The sequence below is a fragment of the Nicrophorus vespilloides genome, unplaced genomic scaffold (genome assembly GCF_001412225.1).
Source record: "Nicrophorus vespilloides isolate i.1.1-1 unplaced genomic scaffold, Nicve_v1.0, whole genome shotgun sequence".
Classification (NCBI taxonomy): domain Eukaryota; kingdom Metazoa; phylum Arthropoda; class Insecta; order Coleoptera; family Silphidae; genus Nicrophorus; species Nicrophorus vespilloides.
Genome location: NW_017097551.1, coordinates 47 through 18638, shown reverse-complemented (window position 1 = coordinate 18638; position 18592 = coordinate 47). Strand labels below are relative to the sequence as shown.

The window sequence follows — 18592 nt, the reverse complement described above, 5'->3', positions numbered from 1 at the left end:
ACGTGAAGAAATGCACGCCCCGGCCTCCATACATAATCATGCATATACCTTATTTTCCATCAAGCCACCATACAACATACAACAATTCATTAACTAACTGTCGCTGACACAGTTATTTACGCTATTTTCTCCAAATTCCCTTGACCAACCTCGATTCTCACATATCATCCATATCCGCTGTTTGCAACGATGTTAATAATCATAATATTGGTAATGCGGAATGCGGCTCCGGCGCTGGAATGTTTTTTGTGTCCGGGGAGGCCTTGGCGAATGGCACTTTGTGTTGTTGTTCGTTGGCCGCGTGCTGGTACGCTATATATTATGACTAAGCCGCGATTCGAAAGTAAACACACTCTTAGACTCGCTCGTGGCGAATTGTACCATTATGTTTCTTTTTATTGAATTCTCTCACTCTCCTCTCTGATTGCAGATCGGGACTATGATTTAGAGCTGCCCACCGCAACAATGGAACAGTGGAACACGGGCGATCTGGTCTGGTTCGACCCTGGGGTCGGCAATTGGCTGCCCGGTGAAGTCCTCGAGAGCCACAAGAGCGCCAACGTGCTCACAGTTCAGGCCGTCATCAATGGAAAAGTAAGTGCATACACACTCATACCCACCCACGCACCGTACCAAATATTACTTGTCTACATGCCAAGTAACGTGCAAAGTATTTTACTTCACGTCACCAATTTTAAATGCAATGATTGAAATATTAAAACGAACACGCAACGAACAGAAATGAACACGTACAGACAGCATCGTTTGAGTGTTGCATAAGATGTGTTATTCTTTCGCTCGCCACGCACCGGCGATTCCGCTCGCATACACACACACACACATATGCACACGCAATCCGAAACATCGCCGGATAACGGATTTTAAATAGCTGAGGTCGTACGCGATTTCGTTCAATTTGAATGCCTCGAATTCCTCGCGCAAAAGTTTTCCAGCTATCATATTTAAGTGCCTCTTATCACCTTGTCGCAATGCAACTATGGTGAAATGTCAAGAACTTGGGCGCGGTAATAATTATTTCTATTTTTGAAATACTAATGTAGTCGATGATTTCTTCAAGCACTTGTTGTTGATGATGAATGAAACGATGAATCTCAATGAATCATCAATATCTATGATTATTCGCTATTATTACTAAATTATGCATCCTAGATATACGTAAATTAAAAGTAACTAAAATATGCCTTTAGACTGAATCAAATTATCCGATTATGATCTAAAAGAAAAGAAAGAGAGAAAAAGATGATTATGATGAGGAATTTGGATTTACATAAATTATGTTTAATGGTCAAATCCGGTTCACGAACTTTGCCACCACAGCACGGCAAGCGAGCATTTTACTAATAAAATAATCCGGCCTTGACTTAACGCCGAAGTCTCTCTCGACGTGTTTTCCTTTCCGTCTGGATTTCGCGTTCTCTGCTCTTTCTTTCTTCTTTCCTTCGCCATTATCATCGCAATCGAAGATTCTTCTTTTTTTTGTTGTTGTTGTATTGTCTCGTTTCTACATTGTGGGAAAGGATTTCGCGATACGAAGAGGCACCTATCTCCACCCACACGTTGGTGGCATCATCGTCAATTGCGCAAATTGCGTCTTGTATTTAATTGCGGATTACCCAATGCGAACAAAAGGAGATACGTGTACCGAGCAGCAGCAGAAAGATGATGTTGATGACGAATGAGTAGGCCACACTCGGTGCTCGGGACAATGGGTTGCATAATAATGTCAACTAAATCATGTTTGTTTGTTGCAGCCGCAGACGTTTGCCCTCACGGGCGGTGAGGGTTCGGTCAGATCGAGGCAGGACTTGGGTCCTGGCGGGGTCGAGGACATGACCCAGTTGTCGGACCTGCACGAGGCGGCGCTGCTGTGGAATTTGAAATTGCGCTACGACCGGAACTTCATATACACGTACGCCGGAAGTATCCTAATAGCGGTGAACCCGTACCGGATGTTCGACGCCAGCTACGGCATAGAGGCAGCAAAACGGTACAGGGGAAAGATCATAGGGGCGCTGCCGCCTCATCTGTTTGCGTTGGGGGCGGCAGCGTACTCGGCTTTGCCCGCCCCCCAGGTGGTGGTCATCAGCGGGGAGAGTGGATCCGGTAAGACGGAATCCACCAAGTTGGTTATGCAGTACCTGGCGGCGGTAGCGCCGAGCGCGCCCCGCGGTCAGGCGCTCGTCACAGAGCAGATCCTGGAGGCGGCGCCCCTCTTGGAGGCGTTCGGCAACGCTCGGACGACCAGGAACGACAACAGCTCCAGGTTCGGCAAGTACCTGGAGGTGTACTTCAAGGGCGGCGCGATCGTCGGCGCCAGGATGACGCAATACCTTCTCGAGAAGTCGCGCATTGTGACGCAAGCACCCGGTGAACGCAATTACCACGTCTTTTACGAACTCCTCGGCGGTCTGGCCGCCAGCGAGAAACAAAAGTACGGGATCGTCGAAGCCGACAAATACTTTTATCTGAATCAGGGAGGTGGCGAGTGCAGTCCCGGCCACTCCGGAGCGGATTGGGGCGCCCTCACCAGAGCTATGCAGGTGCTGGGCGTCGGCGAGTCCGAGCAGGACGGGATCGTCAAGATCCTCGCCTCCGTTCTGCACTTGGGCAACGTTTACTTCCATCGCAGGCAGCTGAGGCACGGCCAAGAGGGCGTCGAGGTCGGTTCCGATGTCGAAATCAAGTGGGCCGCTCATCTTTTGCAAATTTCCCCGACCGGTCTCCAGAGAGCACTGACCACTCGCATCACGGAGGCTCGCGCTGAACGTGTTCACTCTCCGTTAAGCATAGATCAGGCCCTCGACGCCAGGGACGCCTTCGCCAAAGCGCTCTACTCGGCTCTGTTCAATTGGTAAATACTAAACATCACCGTTGCGGTTTTTAAACATAAATTAATTTCGAAATACATTTCAGGTTGGTAACCAGAGTGAATTCGATTGTTCAAAGAGGCGGATTACACGATGCCGCCAGGATCTCGCTGCTGGACATCTTCGGCTTCGAGAATCTGTCGGAGAACTCTTTCGAGCAGCTGTGCATCAATTTCGCGTCTGAATCGCTGCAGCTGTACTTTAACAAATACGTGTTTAAACTCGAGCAGCAGGAGTACGGCAAAGAGAGGTTGGAATGGACCAATTTGACGTGGTCCGATAACACTCCGGTCATCCAGCTCTTGGGCAAAAAACCGGTCGGAATTTTGCATCTTCTTGACGACGAGAGCAATTTCCCCAGAGCTTCGGACGCCTCGTTCTTGGAGAAGTGTCACTATAATCATGCACTCAATGAGAACTACTGCAGACCTCGAGTAGGCGGTAGAGAATTTGGCGTGAGTTTTTCCGTTCAATGTGAAATGCGTGAAACTAATATTAATTTGTTTCCTTCGTCAGATTCGTCATTTTGCTGGACAAGTGTGGTACTCGGTGGATGGATTTCTGGACAAGAATCGCGATGCCCTGAGGCCCGAAGTCGTCGAATTGCTCGCATCAAGTAAAGAGCCTCTGGTAAGCGGCATTGCGAAACCGCTACTCACGCAAGCCCAAACGAGGACGTTGCCCAGAGGCACGAACGGAAGATTCGTGACGATGAAACCACGAACGCCCACCGTCGCCGCCAGATTCAGTGACAGTCTTCAGCAGCTGCTGGACTCGATGTCCAAGTGCAATCCGTGGTTCATAAGGTGCATCAAGCCGAACAACGATAAATCCCCGATGCGCTTCGACATGCCCGTCGTGTTGGAGCAGTTGCGCTACGCCGGTATGTTGGACACAATTAAGATCAGGCAATCCGGGTATCCGGTGCGCATGAAGTTCTTGCACTTCGTCGAGAGGTACAGGTATCTGCTGCCAGGAAAGATACCAAGGGGAGCGCCTCTGAGGGATCTGTGCAGGGCCGTACTGGAGAACAGACCACCAACCGGAACCGCCGGCCCCGACTATCAGCTGGGAGCAAGCAGAGTGTTCTTACGCGAGGCTCTCGAGAGACAGCTGGAAATAGCGAGAGGAGATCAGCTCAGAGATGCCGCCGTTACTATACAGAAACACATGCGCGGTTATCTGGCGCGCAGAAAGTTCCTTACTCTTAAGGACAGCTCGACCGTGATTCAGAAGCATTGGCGAGGATACAAGCAAAGGCAGGATTACAGGAAGATGAAGACTGGTATTGTCAGGGCTCAAGCCTTGCACAGGGGCAGGATGGAGAGGAGGAGATTCCAGAAGAGGAAGGCAGAGTTCAAGAGACGCGCGGAGGCTGAGAAGTTGGCCAAGGAGCGAGCTCGGCAAAGAGAGGAAAGAGAGCGCGAGCAGAGGGCGATCAAAGCGCAGAGGGCGACATCCGTCCACCATTTGGAAATACCCGCAGAGTTGGCATTCATCTTCTCTAAACTGGAAAGCAATTACACCCCACCGCACACGGAGAGGAATCTGGTGAAGGTCGTAGGTGGCGTGACCGGAGGACAACCGCATCTACCGCTTCCGCACGATCTGAACCAGTTCGAATTCGCCAAATTCACGTCCGTCTACTTCAAGGGTTCCGATTTGGGCGTGAAGAAAGAACCCATCCAGACTCCGTTCCTTTCGAAAGCAGCGGCCAGAGATCAAGACTTCCAAGACGCGGTGGCTCTCTTCAAGTTGATCTTGCGCTGGAGCAACGACTCGCAACTGTCCGGCGCCAGGGAACGTGCACTGGCCGACTACATAGTACACAAGGGGCTGAGTTCTAGGGGTCTTCGAGATGAACTTCTCGTGCAATTGGTCAATCAAACGTGGAAGAATGAAAATGCAGATAGAGTTTGGCAATTGATGTCGCACTGTTTGAGCTGCTTCCAGCCAAGTCCGGCTCTCAATAAGTAAGAACATCTTTTCCAATTACTTGTACTTGTACTTACAATACATTTCATTGCAGATATCTATTGAGATATGTGACGGATCACGCGACACCCACGCACAAGGAAGTGTTGCAAAAGAAGTTGTTGAGGGGCATTCAGAAAGCTCCACATTCTAGGACTCTCCCACCGAGTTTGCTCGAATGGCGAAGCGGAAAACAAAAATCCAACATGGCCTTACCTTTGACCCTCCCAGACGGAAACGTCGCTACGGTCAGCTCTGACTCTTGGACCACCTGCGAAGAGGTACTATAATTGAGTTATATCCATATACGTTTGCAATTCATAATTACATTATAATTTCAGGCTGCCCTCTTAGCCGTGTCCTCTATGGGTGTATCATCGGACGGTTGGAGTGTCGTCCTCGACGATGCCGGTGCTTTAACTGACTGCTCTGGCCTTGACTACATCTTCGATTTGGTCTCTGAACTGGAACTGTGTCCCGCATTCCCAGCAACTCGTTCGCAGCTGCTTAAAACCGGTGTGAAGAATTATTCACCCGTAGAGGTCGACCATCACATTGTGCGACCTCAAGTCCCACCACCCGAACCACCGACCGCACGCAAAGTCTCCACCTCGCCAAACCCAATGACCTCGTCGCGAAAATCATCCCGCGATTCTCAATACAATCAGCAACCGAGAGATAGTAGCACTCCGGCGAGGAAGAGTTCTCACGAGGCGCTATCGAGGAATTCGGCGTTGAACGAGAGGTACTTTGATATAGAGAAAGTTCGCTCGAGGAGTTTGGATAATTTGCTGAGCGAACCGGAGCCGCCGTCGCCGTTGGCCGATCTCGGTCTGAGTCAATCCCGATTGAATGATCGTTACCACTCGGTAGAACAATTGGCCCCCATCAAACCAGTCTTGGCTAATTCCAATTACAAGCAACAGGAGATCGAATTTGAATATCCCGATGTGTCCAGCATCAGCACCAGCAACAGAGGCGGACCCAGGTATATTAAATCGCAGTACAGCGGGAAGAAGGCGCCGCCCGGATCGCACTCTAGTCGGGCGCAAATCGAGAAATCCGAGTTCGGAGGTGTTCGAAGCTCGGCGATGTCCGATACCAGTGAAGCCCCTAGTCTGGCCAGTCACGTGAGGAGGGTGCGAGTACCCAGTCAGGCCTCTGACGTAGATCAGTTCTTGGATGAATTGTTCAGTCCCGTGTTGGACGGCAATTTGGATGAACTGAGCGACGCCCGTTCTTTGGCTGCCAGCATCAAAGGTGGACTAGGATCTGATATTTTAGACGATTTGGATATCGTAAATCCTGATTTGGATATGAGCGATGCGAGATTGATTGTTTCGAAGATTAAAGGTGGTGGAAATAGGAACAGGAGCAACAGTCAGGGCAGTTCGATGTTAGATCAGGAAGTGGAAAACATCACGCAAGGAACGAACAATGATGAGCGCCAAAGGAACGGCGGCGGCGGTAACGTCGACGATTACATAAGCGATCTGTTCAGGCCGATTTTCATCAACGATTCAATCAAGAATTTGACGGAGAAACATAACTTGGTGGAGAGCATCAAAGGAGGCGGAACCACGCATCAACCGAATGCCACCTCGAGTTCCGGGTACAATTACAACGCGCCCGTCGTCAGTCCGCAGATGATGCCCATGCTGGGATCACCGCAAGAGAGTTTCATGCCGATGTTCAACATGCAATTGCCGCCGACCGGTGATATTGCTTCGTACCAGCAGAATCTGCAGAGGGCCTTCCTGCAATCCGCGATGGCCCAGAACATACAGATTCAGCAGCAACTGTTGGCGCAGAACCAAGCGCTTCAACAGCTGCTAACCCAGCAGGCTTCAGACGCGGCCAAAGAGACGACCACCACGTCGTCGTCGTCGTCTTCGACGATCACCACGACTGTTAAAGCTCAAATCCATCAAGCGCCTGTGAGTCCGAACCGTAAGACTAGTTTCAACAAAAACTCCAATTTCAGCTCGAGAAAGAGCTCTTCGCCGAGTGATTATAAGATCCGAAAGGCCAGCACCGAGTCCACTATGAGTAATATGAGCAGCAGAGTACCGCCGCCGCCGCCCATGCCACCGCCATTGGACGGAAGTGAATCGGAGGCAAGGCCGTTTTTGGATCCGTATGGAAGGGCGAAAACCGTGCGCATCGGCAAATGGAGATGGCCTCCACCAAAAGACGGCACCAACGTTGAGAACGGTGAAGATTTTATGCAATTCAAGTTGCGTCAACATCACAGGAAAATCACGCCGAGCAACGGACATCCGTCCGGAGAATGGGAAGAAATAGAGTTCGAGTCCATTAAAGAGCCGGAGAAGGTGTCGAAGTCTTCGTCGAAGCGCAGCTTCGACATCGGCGCCAATAGACCGTCACCTGGCAGCGTTGGTAAATTGAAATTGTCTTCGGAGATGAGGCAAAGGTTGGAGCAGGTCACCGCCAATCACTCGGTGCGCTCCACTTCGAGTAAAGTGGACAAACCGGCGAGGACAATCAACAAGTTGGAAGACACCCGAAAGATGATGCTGGAGCAACAATTGGCCGGACGTTGGGGCGATTCTGTGGACGAGTCGAGTTCACCTCCCAGTCCGATAATTCCGCCTCAACCAAAATCACCGACTCAATCGAGTTGGGCTAGTTCCAGTTGGAAGCCAGGACCACCTCCGCCACCGATAGGTCCTTTGCCTCCAGCACCGTCTGGTCCTGCGCCTCCACCACCGATAAGACCTCTTCAGCAGCAACATCAGCCGCAACAACAGCAGCAGCAGTCGCAACCGCCTGCTCCTGTTGAGCCTCGCGTCGAGTCCTTCATGGCGCAGAGGCAAGATCGTGATACCTTCGGCGTGCATCAGAACAGGAATTCGATGATGAATCTGAGTTCCAAACGCAACTCGTTCAGCGCCAATTGGGACATCCAGAGCTCCGTCACGCAGGACACGCAGGAGGAGGAAGAGAAAATCATCGAGACGAGCAGACGGGATTCGTGGGACGAACCGGATCTCGGCGAGAAACGCAGCAAGATCAATCCTCTGTTGAACGATCGATGGGATCTCGATCCGAAGCCGAAGATGATGATGATGATGCAGCAGCAGCAGCAGAGCGATACACCGTCGGAACGACCGACGTTCCGTACGCACCAATTCAGCAAAGCGGAAAAGGAACGCGAGAAGAAACATTCGGTCAGCACCATCAACACCGAGAAGATGGACGAGTGGCCGGAGTTCATGAGACCCATTAAAACGCCACCGGTCTCGAAGTCACCCGTACCAGAGAGCTCGCCGAAGACGGGATCCAGACTACTGCCGTTGGGCGCGCCCGCCTGCGTCACGTACAACAGGGTTTCCTGGTTGCTGAGGGTCAGAAAGGAGGTCTTCACGCCGTCGGAACCTCTGGGGCCGCCGTCCACTTTGCATTTGATCTTCTGTCAGATCGCTGCGGACGCGTTCGGTCTCACCACCTGCATCCGTCTGAGCCAGAGCGAGAGACGAGCCGGCGTCGCTATGCTCAACGGATACGGCGTCACCTCCGACAATTTCAATACGCCGCATCGCGCAAACATCAAGAGGAACGTCATAGACCTTGCAAGGACTTGGCCCCTCTACTTCTCCAGATTCTTCCAGGTCTCCGGAGCCGCACAGGTAAATCGATCTGTTACCAACATCAATACTCGTAGACTAATTGTTAATTTTTGTCGCAGCTATCCGAGGTTCAGTTGCTCGCCGTCAGCCATTGGGGTGTGCACCTGGTGAAATCCGATGGAGGTAATCTGCAGGTGATCCGTAGCATCTCGCTGAGCGAGATCTCGTCGTGCACGGCGCCGCGACCGACGTCGGTGAGCTTGGAGGGTCCGCAGGGTCGCGTCTCTCTGCACACGACCCGCGCCCAGCAACTCTCGGAGATGGTCTCCAAGTACTGCGCGGAGAATAGAAAGGTGAGTTCGATTGTTCCCTTCCCTTCTTGGAGATGCTCTGATTATCTCGCGCTCATTTACAATTGATCTGGTCAGGTCAAACAGACCATGGCGCGCAGTGCGGATCTCTTAAAAATTCATCGTTCAATTAACGCGCAGATATGATTAAGAAGACAGCTCATTAAGTTGCTAATTGCGTCGGGCAGTAGCGCACCGCTCGACCAATCATAAATAAGCAAGGCTAGAAAATAAAAAAATAAAAACAGTAAATTCACGTTTTCCATTAGAACAAAATGAAATCGCATGGGAACATATATACATACATCTACTTGCATTTTGTAATGATCTGCAATCACGAGAGTGCAGATTTAATGAATCATTTTGCGCCTTGCTGGCGGCTTGGGTGCGCGCTCCACGGAATGCCAAGTGCACACACACACATAATAATTATTACTATATTTGCTCCACCGTTTTTTTTTAATTTTTCTTATTCACTCAAAGACAAAGTAAGAAACTTAAAATGTTATAATTAATTATCAATGAGAATGCCGTTAGCAATTCGGTCAAACTTTAATTACCAATTTTATGGTGGACTTGCATGCGTACACATATGTGTTCAAACGAAACGAGGAAAGAGAAAATGCATTAAGCGAATTAATAAATTCATCAATTTAGTTATTAGTTTTCTAGGACCGGTTAAAAGTCTATTGCTCAATATTACGAAGAGACACGATCTTGGTAAAACGTCGCCACCAACCTGTTGTTGTTTGCTCACCACAATTTCCATAACAACGCATAAAAACGAAAACAAAAAAAAATCCAGCCATGACGACCACTAACTAACTAATGCGCATCATTTTTTTTTCAATTTTTACTATATTTTATATTCAAAACAATAATTGAGTTTTGCAAAAGAAGTTACAGAAGACGAAATATGTTTTCGGTTGTTAAGAAAGTGCGGTTTTCTACTGCGCGAGAAAATAATGAGCAATTAGAGTAGACGATCGGAATCCGCTAATTGAATCTAGCTTTAATTTCTCTTTTGGTCGCGTGCGCTTCATAAAAAAAAAACAAAACCCCAACCAATATATATTTATATATTTGTAATTGAAGCAACAAAATAAGACCTCGAAACGCGTTGAGGGATGATGGAAGAAGCAAAGTTTGTTGCCTCTATTAGCTTTACGTTTCGCTTAAAGAGGAAGGAAGTGCAACGCGCGCGCGCGTTTATTATGATTATTATTACGTAGAATTATTAAGGATTTTTTTTCTTCATCTCGCATTAATTTGTGCGTACGAGTGTGACCCAGATAATTGCTCAATGGTCAGTTGTGGGTCAGAACTATTAGAGCTTGATCTGGGTCCGTTCGGCCGTCGTCGGCCTTCTGCTGGCTTTACCGGTGCGAAGCGTTTTCTGGGGAAAGAAGGAAAGAGGAAGCGCGAAAAAGGAGGAAACGTTAAAAGAAAGAAGAAACGAGAAGAAGGAGAAGGAGAGGAGGTGTTGGAGGTCGCTCTGCGGTCTGGCTCTCAGAGCCGATGCGAAGGTCGGAAGATGAGCATCACCAAGAGCTACAGAGCTGCCTCCCTCGACAGCCTGGCCAACTCGAACACTGAGAGTCTGACCACCCTCAGCGACGACTCCGACTGCGATGTGAGCCCTTTCGAGCCTCTCTGCCGCACCTGGGCCAACAACAACAATAACAACGGCAAGGGTTGCTCCGACAACAACGAGTCCTCCTACGAGTACGTCGCCAATGACAACAAGCGCATGGAGACGATCCCGGAGGAGAACGAACCGAAGGTCTCCGTCAAGGAAATCCTGGCCCGGTTCGAAAATTTGCGCGGCCGTCGGGAAAAACAAAAGATGATCATCGAGCAACAGCAGCAGCATGATCTAAACAACAACAACAACAATCAAGAGTGCATTAAACAACTGCAGCAGCAGCAGAAAGAAACGACGATCTCCGTCGATATCACCGAATCAAACAACCGGCCGAATCAGCAGGAGCAAATGCATATTCCGCCGGAGGTTTTGGATAATTTTAAGAGTTGCAGTGACGAATTTAATAGCAATAGTGTGAACAGCAGCAGCAACAACAACAACAAACGCAGTGAGGATAGCAAAAAGCAGAAACACCATAAAAAGGACGACGACAGGAAAGAGGTATTTAGATCATTAGCGCGTTGCTAAGGTAATCCGTAATCCATTAAAGCGACGCGCACTCTTCACAAATTCATTGCTTTATATACACTATACATCATTTAAAAAAAAAAACGGCAAACACTTTTGAGAAATTTAATTAGCTTTTTGCGGTGATTTCACCGCTGAAGCCGAAAGTGTTTAATATTTTAATGGACCAACTTAACGATCCATTAGCGTTTCCTCCATTGTTCGAAAGCAAAAATCAATTGAATTGTTAAAAACATCGCGACACTACATCCGCAAATTCTTTTTGGAAAGGTCAAATTACATCTAAAACCGGCTAAAACACGTTGCATGACAAACTTGTTCGTTTTGAAACTAATTATTGTTTAATTTCTAAGAAATTACGTCAATTTTAACGTCGCACCAAACAAAAAAAAAAAAGAAGAAGCTAAACGAGTCGTGTTTGAAGAGAAAAAGTTTTTAGATACATTTTATTTTTACATTTTGATTACGTGAACGTTTACGTAAGTCGTGAAGAAGCGTTGCGTATTAACACTCTGTAGTTGTCCAGAGAAAGTGCTCACTACTGAATCTACTACCAAAAAGTCTTAAAAGAAACGACACGAAATCATTGCCAAGAAAAAAATATTATTTAGTATAATTTATTATTGTTTTCTTTCCTCTTCGAATGTTGTTAATTGCGTTTTCAAGGATTTAGCAAAGTGTTTTTTTGCCGTTGTTATTGTCTTGGCTGTATTAACAATTGATCGTAACGTCTCGGTGGTGGAGAGGAGAGGAGAAGAGCATCAATGTCATCGTTTCAAATAACGCGAGTTGTAATAGAAATGGAAGGAAAATGAAGAGAACGACGAACAAACAAATCTTTTAGCGCAATTAGTTTGCATAATGCATTATGCAACGGTGAACGCCGCGACCGACGACCAAAATTGCGCAATGTTCTTAAGTACTAATAGTAATAATAATCGCATTATATCGAGCATTTTCCAATTAATACAACGAACGCACGGTAATTTGAGATCGATGAAAGTAATTGAGGAACAACGCAGACGGACGGACGGACGGAATCGATTAATTAATGAAATACATGAAGCTTTTCAACGGGTCCACGTTTCCTGCTCGCGCTCACGGTAAAACCAAGGAAATTCCTTTCATTAATCAATTCAACTCAACTCTACATCTTATTTCTCTTAATTTTCTTTTCGCGTTTTTCGGTGGTAATTCTACAAGCCATATGGGCCCCAACGATCCGGGTTGTTGCACTCAACGCGCCGCACCGCTTATGCAGATTGTCCATGCAAAATGGCACTAAAGTTCCCGGTTCGCGATTACAGTAATCGGCGCTTGATATAACCGTACGCGCGAACGAACAGCGATGGAAAATCAAAATCGAATTTCCAATTTCCATCGACGCGATTAAAAGTGATGGCAAACAATGTTTCCCGTTGCTGGCAATGATGAATCGAATCTATTGCTCTCCTTATGTTTTTTTTTTCTTTTGCTATTTTGTTCAATGTGTCTTGCACGCACCAAACCAATAACGGATTCGTCGCATCTGACGTTTCGTTGTGCAAATTTAACGTTGAGTAATTGGAACGCATTTGATGAATATATTTGTTGCTATGGCAATAGTTACCAAGTGATATTAATAATGTTGTATTTTGATGAAAATGTTTACATTTGGAATTTCCCATGGACGGTGTGTTACGTCCATTCCAGGATTGTTCTCAAGCTTAAGATGGAATGAAAAAAGTGTACGATTTAGAGTATTGGCAAATATCCATTTTACTTAGCGTCGCGCTTTCCCACACTTTCAATTGAGATCTCGCAAGTGCGCTTTTAACGAACTCGTCAAATTTAATTGGCGCAGATCGTCCGCGAAATTTCAAAAACTTTGCAAAGTACAGCGGATTTTTTTCTAACGCGATTTCTAAACGATCGATCAATCGATAGATGTACCAACGTTATCCGGTTTTTCCTTTGCCGGACTTTTCTTTCACCAATTTTCTCTTCCACGGAAACTTTCTCTGCGCATCTACTGCCCCGTCGCCCTTTTACGTCGACTACTGCGATTCAATCACCCTGTGAACATTTTTTTGTTTTTTTTTATATTGATTTAGTGTTGTTGTATGTTATTGCCATTTCTTCTTCGCATCCTCTCGCTCCTTACCTTTAATGATGAGTATCGGGAATGGAAAGTGAGAGCGATGAGCGTTCTTATTTTCGCCATAACGATAATCGCGCGCGCACTTTTAATTAACTGCCCAGTTTCGAAGCGAAATCTGCGCGTATGGAATGTTTTCTATTTTATATAGTAGTGACATTTGCATATTTGACTTATGTCACTTTGACGTAACGCTTTGACGTTTCACATGTTAACAACTTTGCGTTTGTTTTCAGATGCAGAGCAAGTCACCGGTGCATCAGAGGGTGATGTCGCCTCAATCGCATCCTTCTGGGCCGACGGGTGGAGGAGGAGGTGGAGGCCCGGTCGGTGCGACGTCGGGCGTGTCCATGATGATGATGCAAGAGCAGCAGCGCATGGAGATGTCGTCTTCGCATCAAGCGCAGGGCATGGAAAATGTCCATCACCAGGAGAGCAGCAGGACGATGCAACGCAACAGCATGCCGACAAATTCGAGTCCGCAACCGCCCACCGGCAAATACTCGCTCATGCAGTTCGCCCTGCAAAACTTCAGGCAGAGCACAGAGTAAGTTCGCATTATTATTATTAACACGTTAAGGACGGCGCTTTTCGGGTTACCTGCCCCCAAAAAAATTTTCGTGAACGCCTATGGACTGACAGAAACGTCAAATATCTTACGTCAATTATAACGTTTAAACGTTTAAATTTTTCTTATACATTTTTTAATGATATTGAAGGAATTTATAACAATTGTGGGAAAAATATTGAAATTTTCANTCGAATATATCATCTTGTGCTCTAAGCTTGTATTGTATTTGAATAAATTAGCAATGTTTTTTTTAGAAACAGAAATAATATCTGCATCTGATAATCATATTGTATTTTCAATGCCTTTGCGTTTCGATTACGAAGATTGAGAAGCGGCAAGTATGCCTAAATTATGTCACAATATCACGTATTGTTCTAAATTGCTTCAAGAATTATTAAAATATGTATAAGAAATGTATTGGCGTTTGAAGTTTGTAATTGACTTAAGATATTTGAGGTTATTCTCAGTCAAAATCAGTGGCGTCCATAGCAACAAAACTATTATTTATAATTAATGACCCACCGGTGGGTCATGCCGTCGTCAATGTGTTAAATTAGCTTTAGGCAACTCGTTGAACAAATTATGAATTTGTATGGTCTCTGACATTTCCCCCATTCGCATGATGAATGGAATCCTAATTAAGAGTCTAACGACGACGATGATGTTATTAACGCGGTCGCTGATGATGATCGTCGCGGTCGGCTGGTCTCCTTCGTTATATTATTTGTAAAGAAATGGATAACCTTAAGACGGGAATCCGCGGCCTCCTCGAACGAGCATGGTATGATGTTGATTATGATGATGATGATCGTGGGCATTGTGGAAAATTAGAAAGCATACGATAGATGGCATTCGAAATTGCTATACGTCTGGCGGCGACGTCGTCGTCGACTTTGCGCGAATTTTACAATTTGTCTTGTTAATTCCAACTATGTCCTTTCTTTTTGATTTCTATTATTCGCTCGTTTGAAATTCGACGCATCGTACGGCGCGATCATTTCGGAATTTCGTTTCTCTATTATTTACGAATTAGTATTAGTATTTCATTTTGCATCGAACGCAATTGAGCGATAAATAAATGAAGGAATACATCGAAAATGATGAAGCGAATGATGAGTGTTGCATTTAGGATGCAGATATCGCGATTGAAATTTCTTTGCGGCCGCAACTGGATCGCGTTTTCCGTAAGACTTTTCGAAACATCTGCTACGCGCGCGCCTATATACAGTTTCACCTTTGCACAACGTCCTCTTCTCCGCTCTTGGCTGTTGCCGGGCAACCGAACCGAAAAATATAAAAAGAAAAAGTTGATGATCGATTTTCGTGTCCTAACTGTTGCTGTTGCTGCTCATGCTACTGCTTAATCGTGTGTGCGTGTGTGCAGATTTCAACTTTGTCGATGTTGTTTTCGGGTTCAAATTCGTCGTCGTTGGCCAATATAAAAAAAAAATGGGTTGGCGATCGCGTTGAATGGAAAGGAAAAGTTTGGTTTCCCACGCGAGTGAAACGCGCCCAAACGGAGGAGAATCATAGCGCGTACGAACAATAGGAAAGAAGAAGAAGAATAAGAAAAAGAGGAAACGTCGTGTTATTGTTATTATATGCGCGTGCAGAGAGCAAAAAAAAACAAAACCGAACACAAAGAAGGATCGATTCATTCGGGGATCCGAGGTCGACCCGCGAAGAACATGATCTACTTCCACGACGATTACGTGAAGCAGTTCCATAGATCAGCATCAAAGTTCGATGCTGGGAAATGTTTCGATCTATACGAGAGGAGGTTGCACTTGTCGTATTGGCTGATTTTGGATCATATATACTGATTTTGGATTTTTTTTTTTGTTTCTGCTTGCTGCACACAGGTTGGAGCTACTGAAGATGGACTCATCGCTCAAGTCGAAGGAGAAGCGGAAGGAATGGACCTGGAAGCAGCAGACGGATCTGATCAAGTGGCAGCAGAGTCCCATCGAGGGTCCATTGTTGAGGCACGAGGACCCGGAGCTCTCGATGTTGGCGACCGAGTGCTTCGAGTGCATCCTGCGGTACTGCGGTGATCTCCCTCTGACACCAGAGATGTCTGAAGTCAAATGCGTTTACACCGTTCTCATGGTAAGTCATCACTACACTCTTAAACTACAGACAAGTTGGCAAATATCGCATCTCATGTAAATACGCAATTGAAATTAATCAATTCACTTTCTTTACTTCACTTTACTGATGAAGAATACCAATTACATATCGATTCGAAAAGCCGGAACTATTTCCATCTTTATTATTTAAATTGAAATTAAGATCTTAATTTTTCATTCGCATTCAAATAATTAACAATAATAATTATATACTTATCATACTTTCTTTTTCAATTCTATCCGATCTATCATTAGTCAGCAGTTTGTTAAATGTTTCTCCTTATATACGCTAGTATACGTCTAAGTATTTTTTTTTTGGTAAATTGAATAGCAGCAATTATAATAAACACGCTTTCTTTAGAAATTAATTTTTGATTCTTGGAAGAGGCAGGTCAAAATGCAAGTGTACAATCACAAACGGACGCAAATTTTTGTTTAATATTCTCCCACGAATTACAATGGAAAAAGGAAATAAATTTGATTAATTGCATTTGATGTCAATGAATTTGTATATTTGCTACAAATAACTTTCACTAATTAGTTGTTTCGTTGCTTTGTTCATTCAATACGTTATACACTATGCGAAATGTGCCAATTAATTTGACGATTTTTATTAATTTGAAAAATTATGAAAGAGTAGAAATGATTTTGATTGCATTCGTTTGTTAACGTGTGTTTGCAGCATTGTCACAAGCATTTCCCGTTGCGCGACGAAGTCTATTGTCAACTGATGAAGCAGACGACGAGCAACAAGTCGGATTCGCCCGAGTCGTGCCAAAGGGCATGGCGTTTGCTGTCGATCATCGCAGCGTACTTTGCGTGCTCCGACGTCCTGGGGCCCTTCCTTACGGAGCATCTGAGCAGCGCGGCCTCGGACAGGAGGAGGTTGTGCCACGGTACGGCCGCCGTCTGCTTGTCGAACCTGAGGAAGACGCAACGGTGCGGCGGTAGAAAGAACGTGCCGTCCGTAGAGGAAGTGACGGCGGTGAGCGCGGGTCGCAGCGCCCGCAGGCAGATCTACCGACTGCCTGGAGGTGCGGAGCGCGTCGTAAACACCAGGTGCAGCACCGTCGTCGCGGACGTGATCAACGAACTGTGCGGTCTGATCGGCGTAGCCGGCGAAGATGAGCAGCAGGAGTTCAGTCTGTACTGCATAGTGCAGGGTGATGCGTTCACGATGCCGCTCGCCGCCGACGAGTACATCCTCGACGTAACAACCGAGTTACACAAGGCCGCGCAGCCCTTCTACCTGATCTTCTGCCGATCAGTGTGGTACCACAGTCTGAAACACGATGCTAGTCCCCTTTACACCGAAGTGCTCTTCAATCAAGTGGCGCCCGACTACCTGGAGGGTTTGCTGCTGCGGCTCGGCAACCCCAACCTGCCGCCTAGTATTGTTCGCGACATGGCGCTGATCGCCGCCCTCCTACACAGGGCAGCCGATCTGAATCACTCGCCCAACCTGAAGGAAGTCAAATTCCTGCTGCCGAAACCGGTCCTTGGTCTTCGCGAGCCCAGACCACCGCAGTGGTTAGCGCTGGTGCAAACCAGTTGGGCGCAAGCGGCACCGTTGACCGTCTCCAGGGCTAAACACCGCGTCCTGCAAGTGCTCTCCAATTGGCAGCTGTTCGGCAGCTCGTTCTTCGCGGTGAAACGCGTGACCGGAGAGGTGGACGGTGGTGGCGGAGGTGCCGGGTGGCAGGAGCACATCTTGGCGCTCAACAGGAACGGCGTTCACTTCCTCGACATGACCACGCACGAGGCGCTGCAGCACTGGCCGTTCGCCGAGGTCATATCCACCAGGAAGGTGCGATCAGAGGACGGCGCTCTCTTCCTCGACATGAAGTGCGGCAATCTGCTGCAGCAGAGGGTCACACGTCTGCAGACCGAGCAGGCGCATGAAATCTCCAGGCTCGTCCGGCAGTACATCACGCTCGAGCAGGCGAGTGCCACCAGGAGTCCCAAGCAGTAAATGAGATTTTCATTGAAATTCGATTTTTGTAAATAGTTTTATTACCATTAATTAAGTCCATCATATTATTATTATTATTATGTATATTGTACTGTATTATTATTATTATAATTATTGAATTCATCGTTTGGTCCGAATTCGATTGTTTTCGGACAAAACGAATTCGGCCCACCTCGATCCTTATTATATTTTATTATATTATGTATAGAAGAAACGGACGGACGGACGGACGAATCTCCATCCTCTCCACTTTTATTTTTATTATTATTTGTTCTTCTTGCGGGCGATCGGCGGTGGTGGTCATACGATATACACCAGCAACCCCGGCCTCCCGCGACGACGACGACCCTTCTTTTTTTTTCTATAATTTCTACTGTATTATATATATAAATGACACAAACACACACACACTCACTCACATCCATATATATATATATATATATTTTCTGTTTCTGGTGAAAGCGATGTTATTACTTTTTGTTTTTTTTTTACTCAGCAAAGAAAAATATTAATAAATATTTAAATTTTACAAAAAAAAAAAATAATGTAATAGCAAAATATACTGAACGTCCACAACCTTCACAAATCATGTTTACATTCCCCAAATATCCAAGTTTCCAATGGATCCAATCTCATTGCATACTTTCTAAGAAAATCAATGAAATGTGTTGACTATAATAGTTTCATATGCATCTTCTGGATCCATTCCGAGAAAATCACTATAAATTATGAAAACATTGCTTTTTCGAGTGTTCATTTTTCATTTCAACTTTGGTCGCAAATTACAGCCAAACGGATGAAACCACAA

At 46.3% G+C, this 18592-nt stretch overlaps 1 protein-coding gene across 1 annotated transcript; it reads left to right on the top strand.

Annotated features, from left to right (window-relative positions):
* Positions 1-287: 287 nt before the first annotated feature.
* LOC108560401 (unconventional myosin-XV) lies at positions 288-18098 on the top strand. The gene is made up of 10 exons (XM_017917927.1): positions 288-594; positions 1773-2872; positions 2935-3343; positions 3405-4861; positions 4918-5143; positions 5204-8512; positions 8572-8805; positions 13349-13659; positions 15546-15792; positions 16495-18098. The coding sequence occupies exons 1-10, from the start codon at positions 466-468 to the stop codon at positions 17782-17784; spliced, it is 8712 nt and encodes a 2903-aa protein (XP_017773416.1). The 5' UTR covers positions 288-465; the 3' UTR covers positions 17785-18098.
* The last annotated feature ends 494 nt before the right edge of the window (positions 18099-18592 follow it).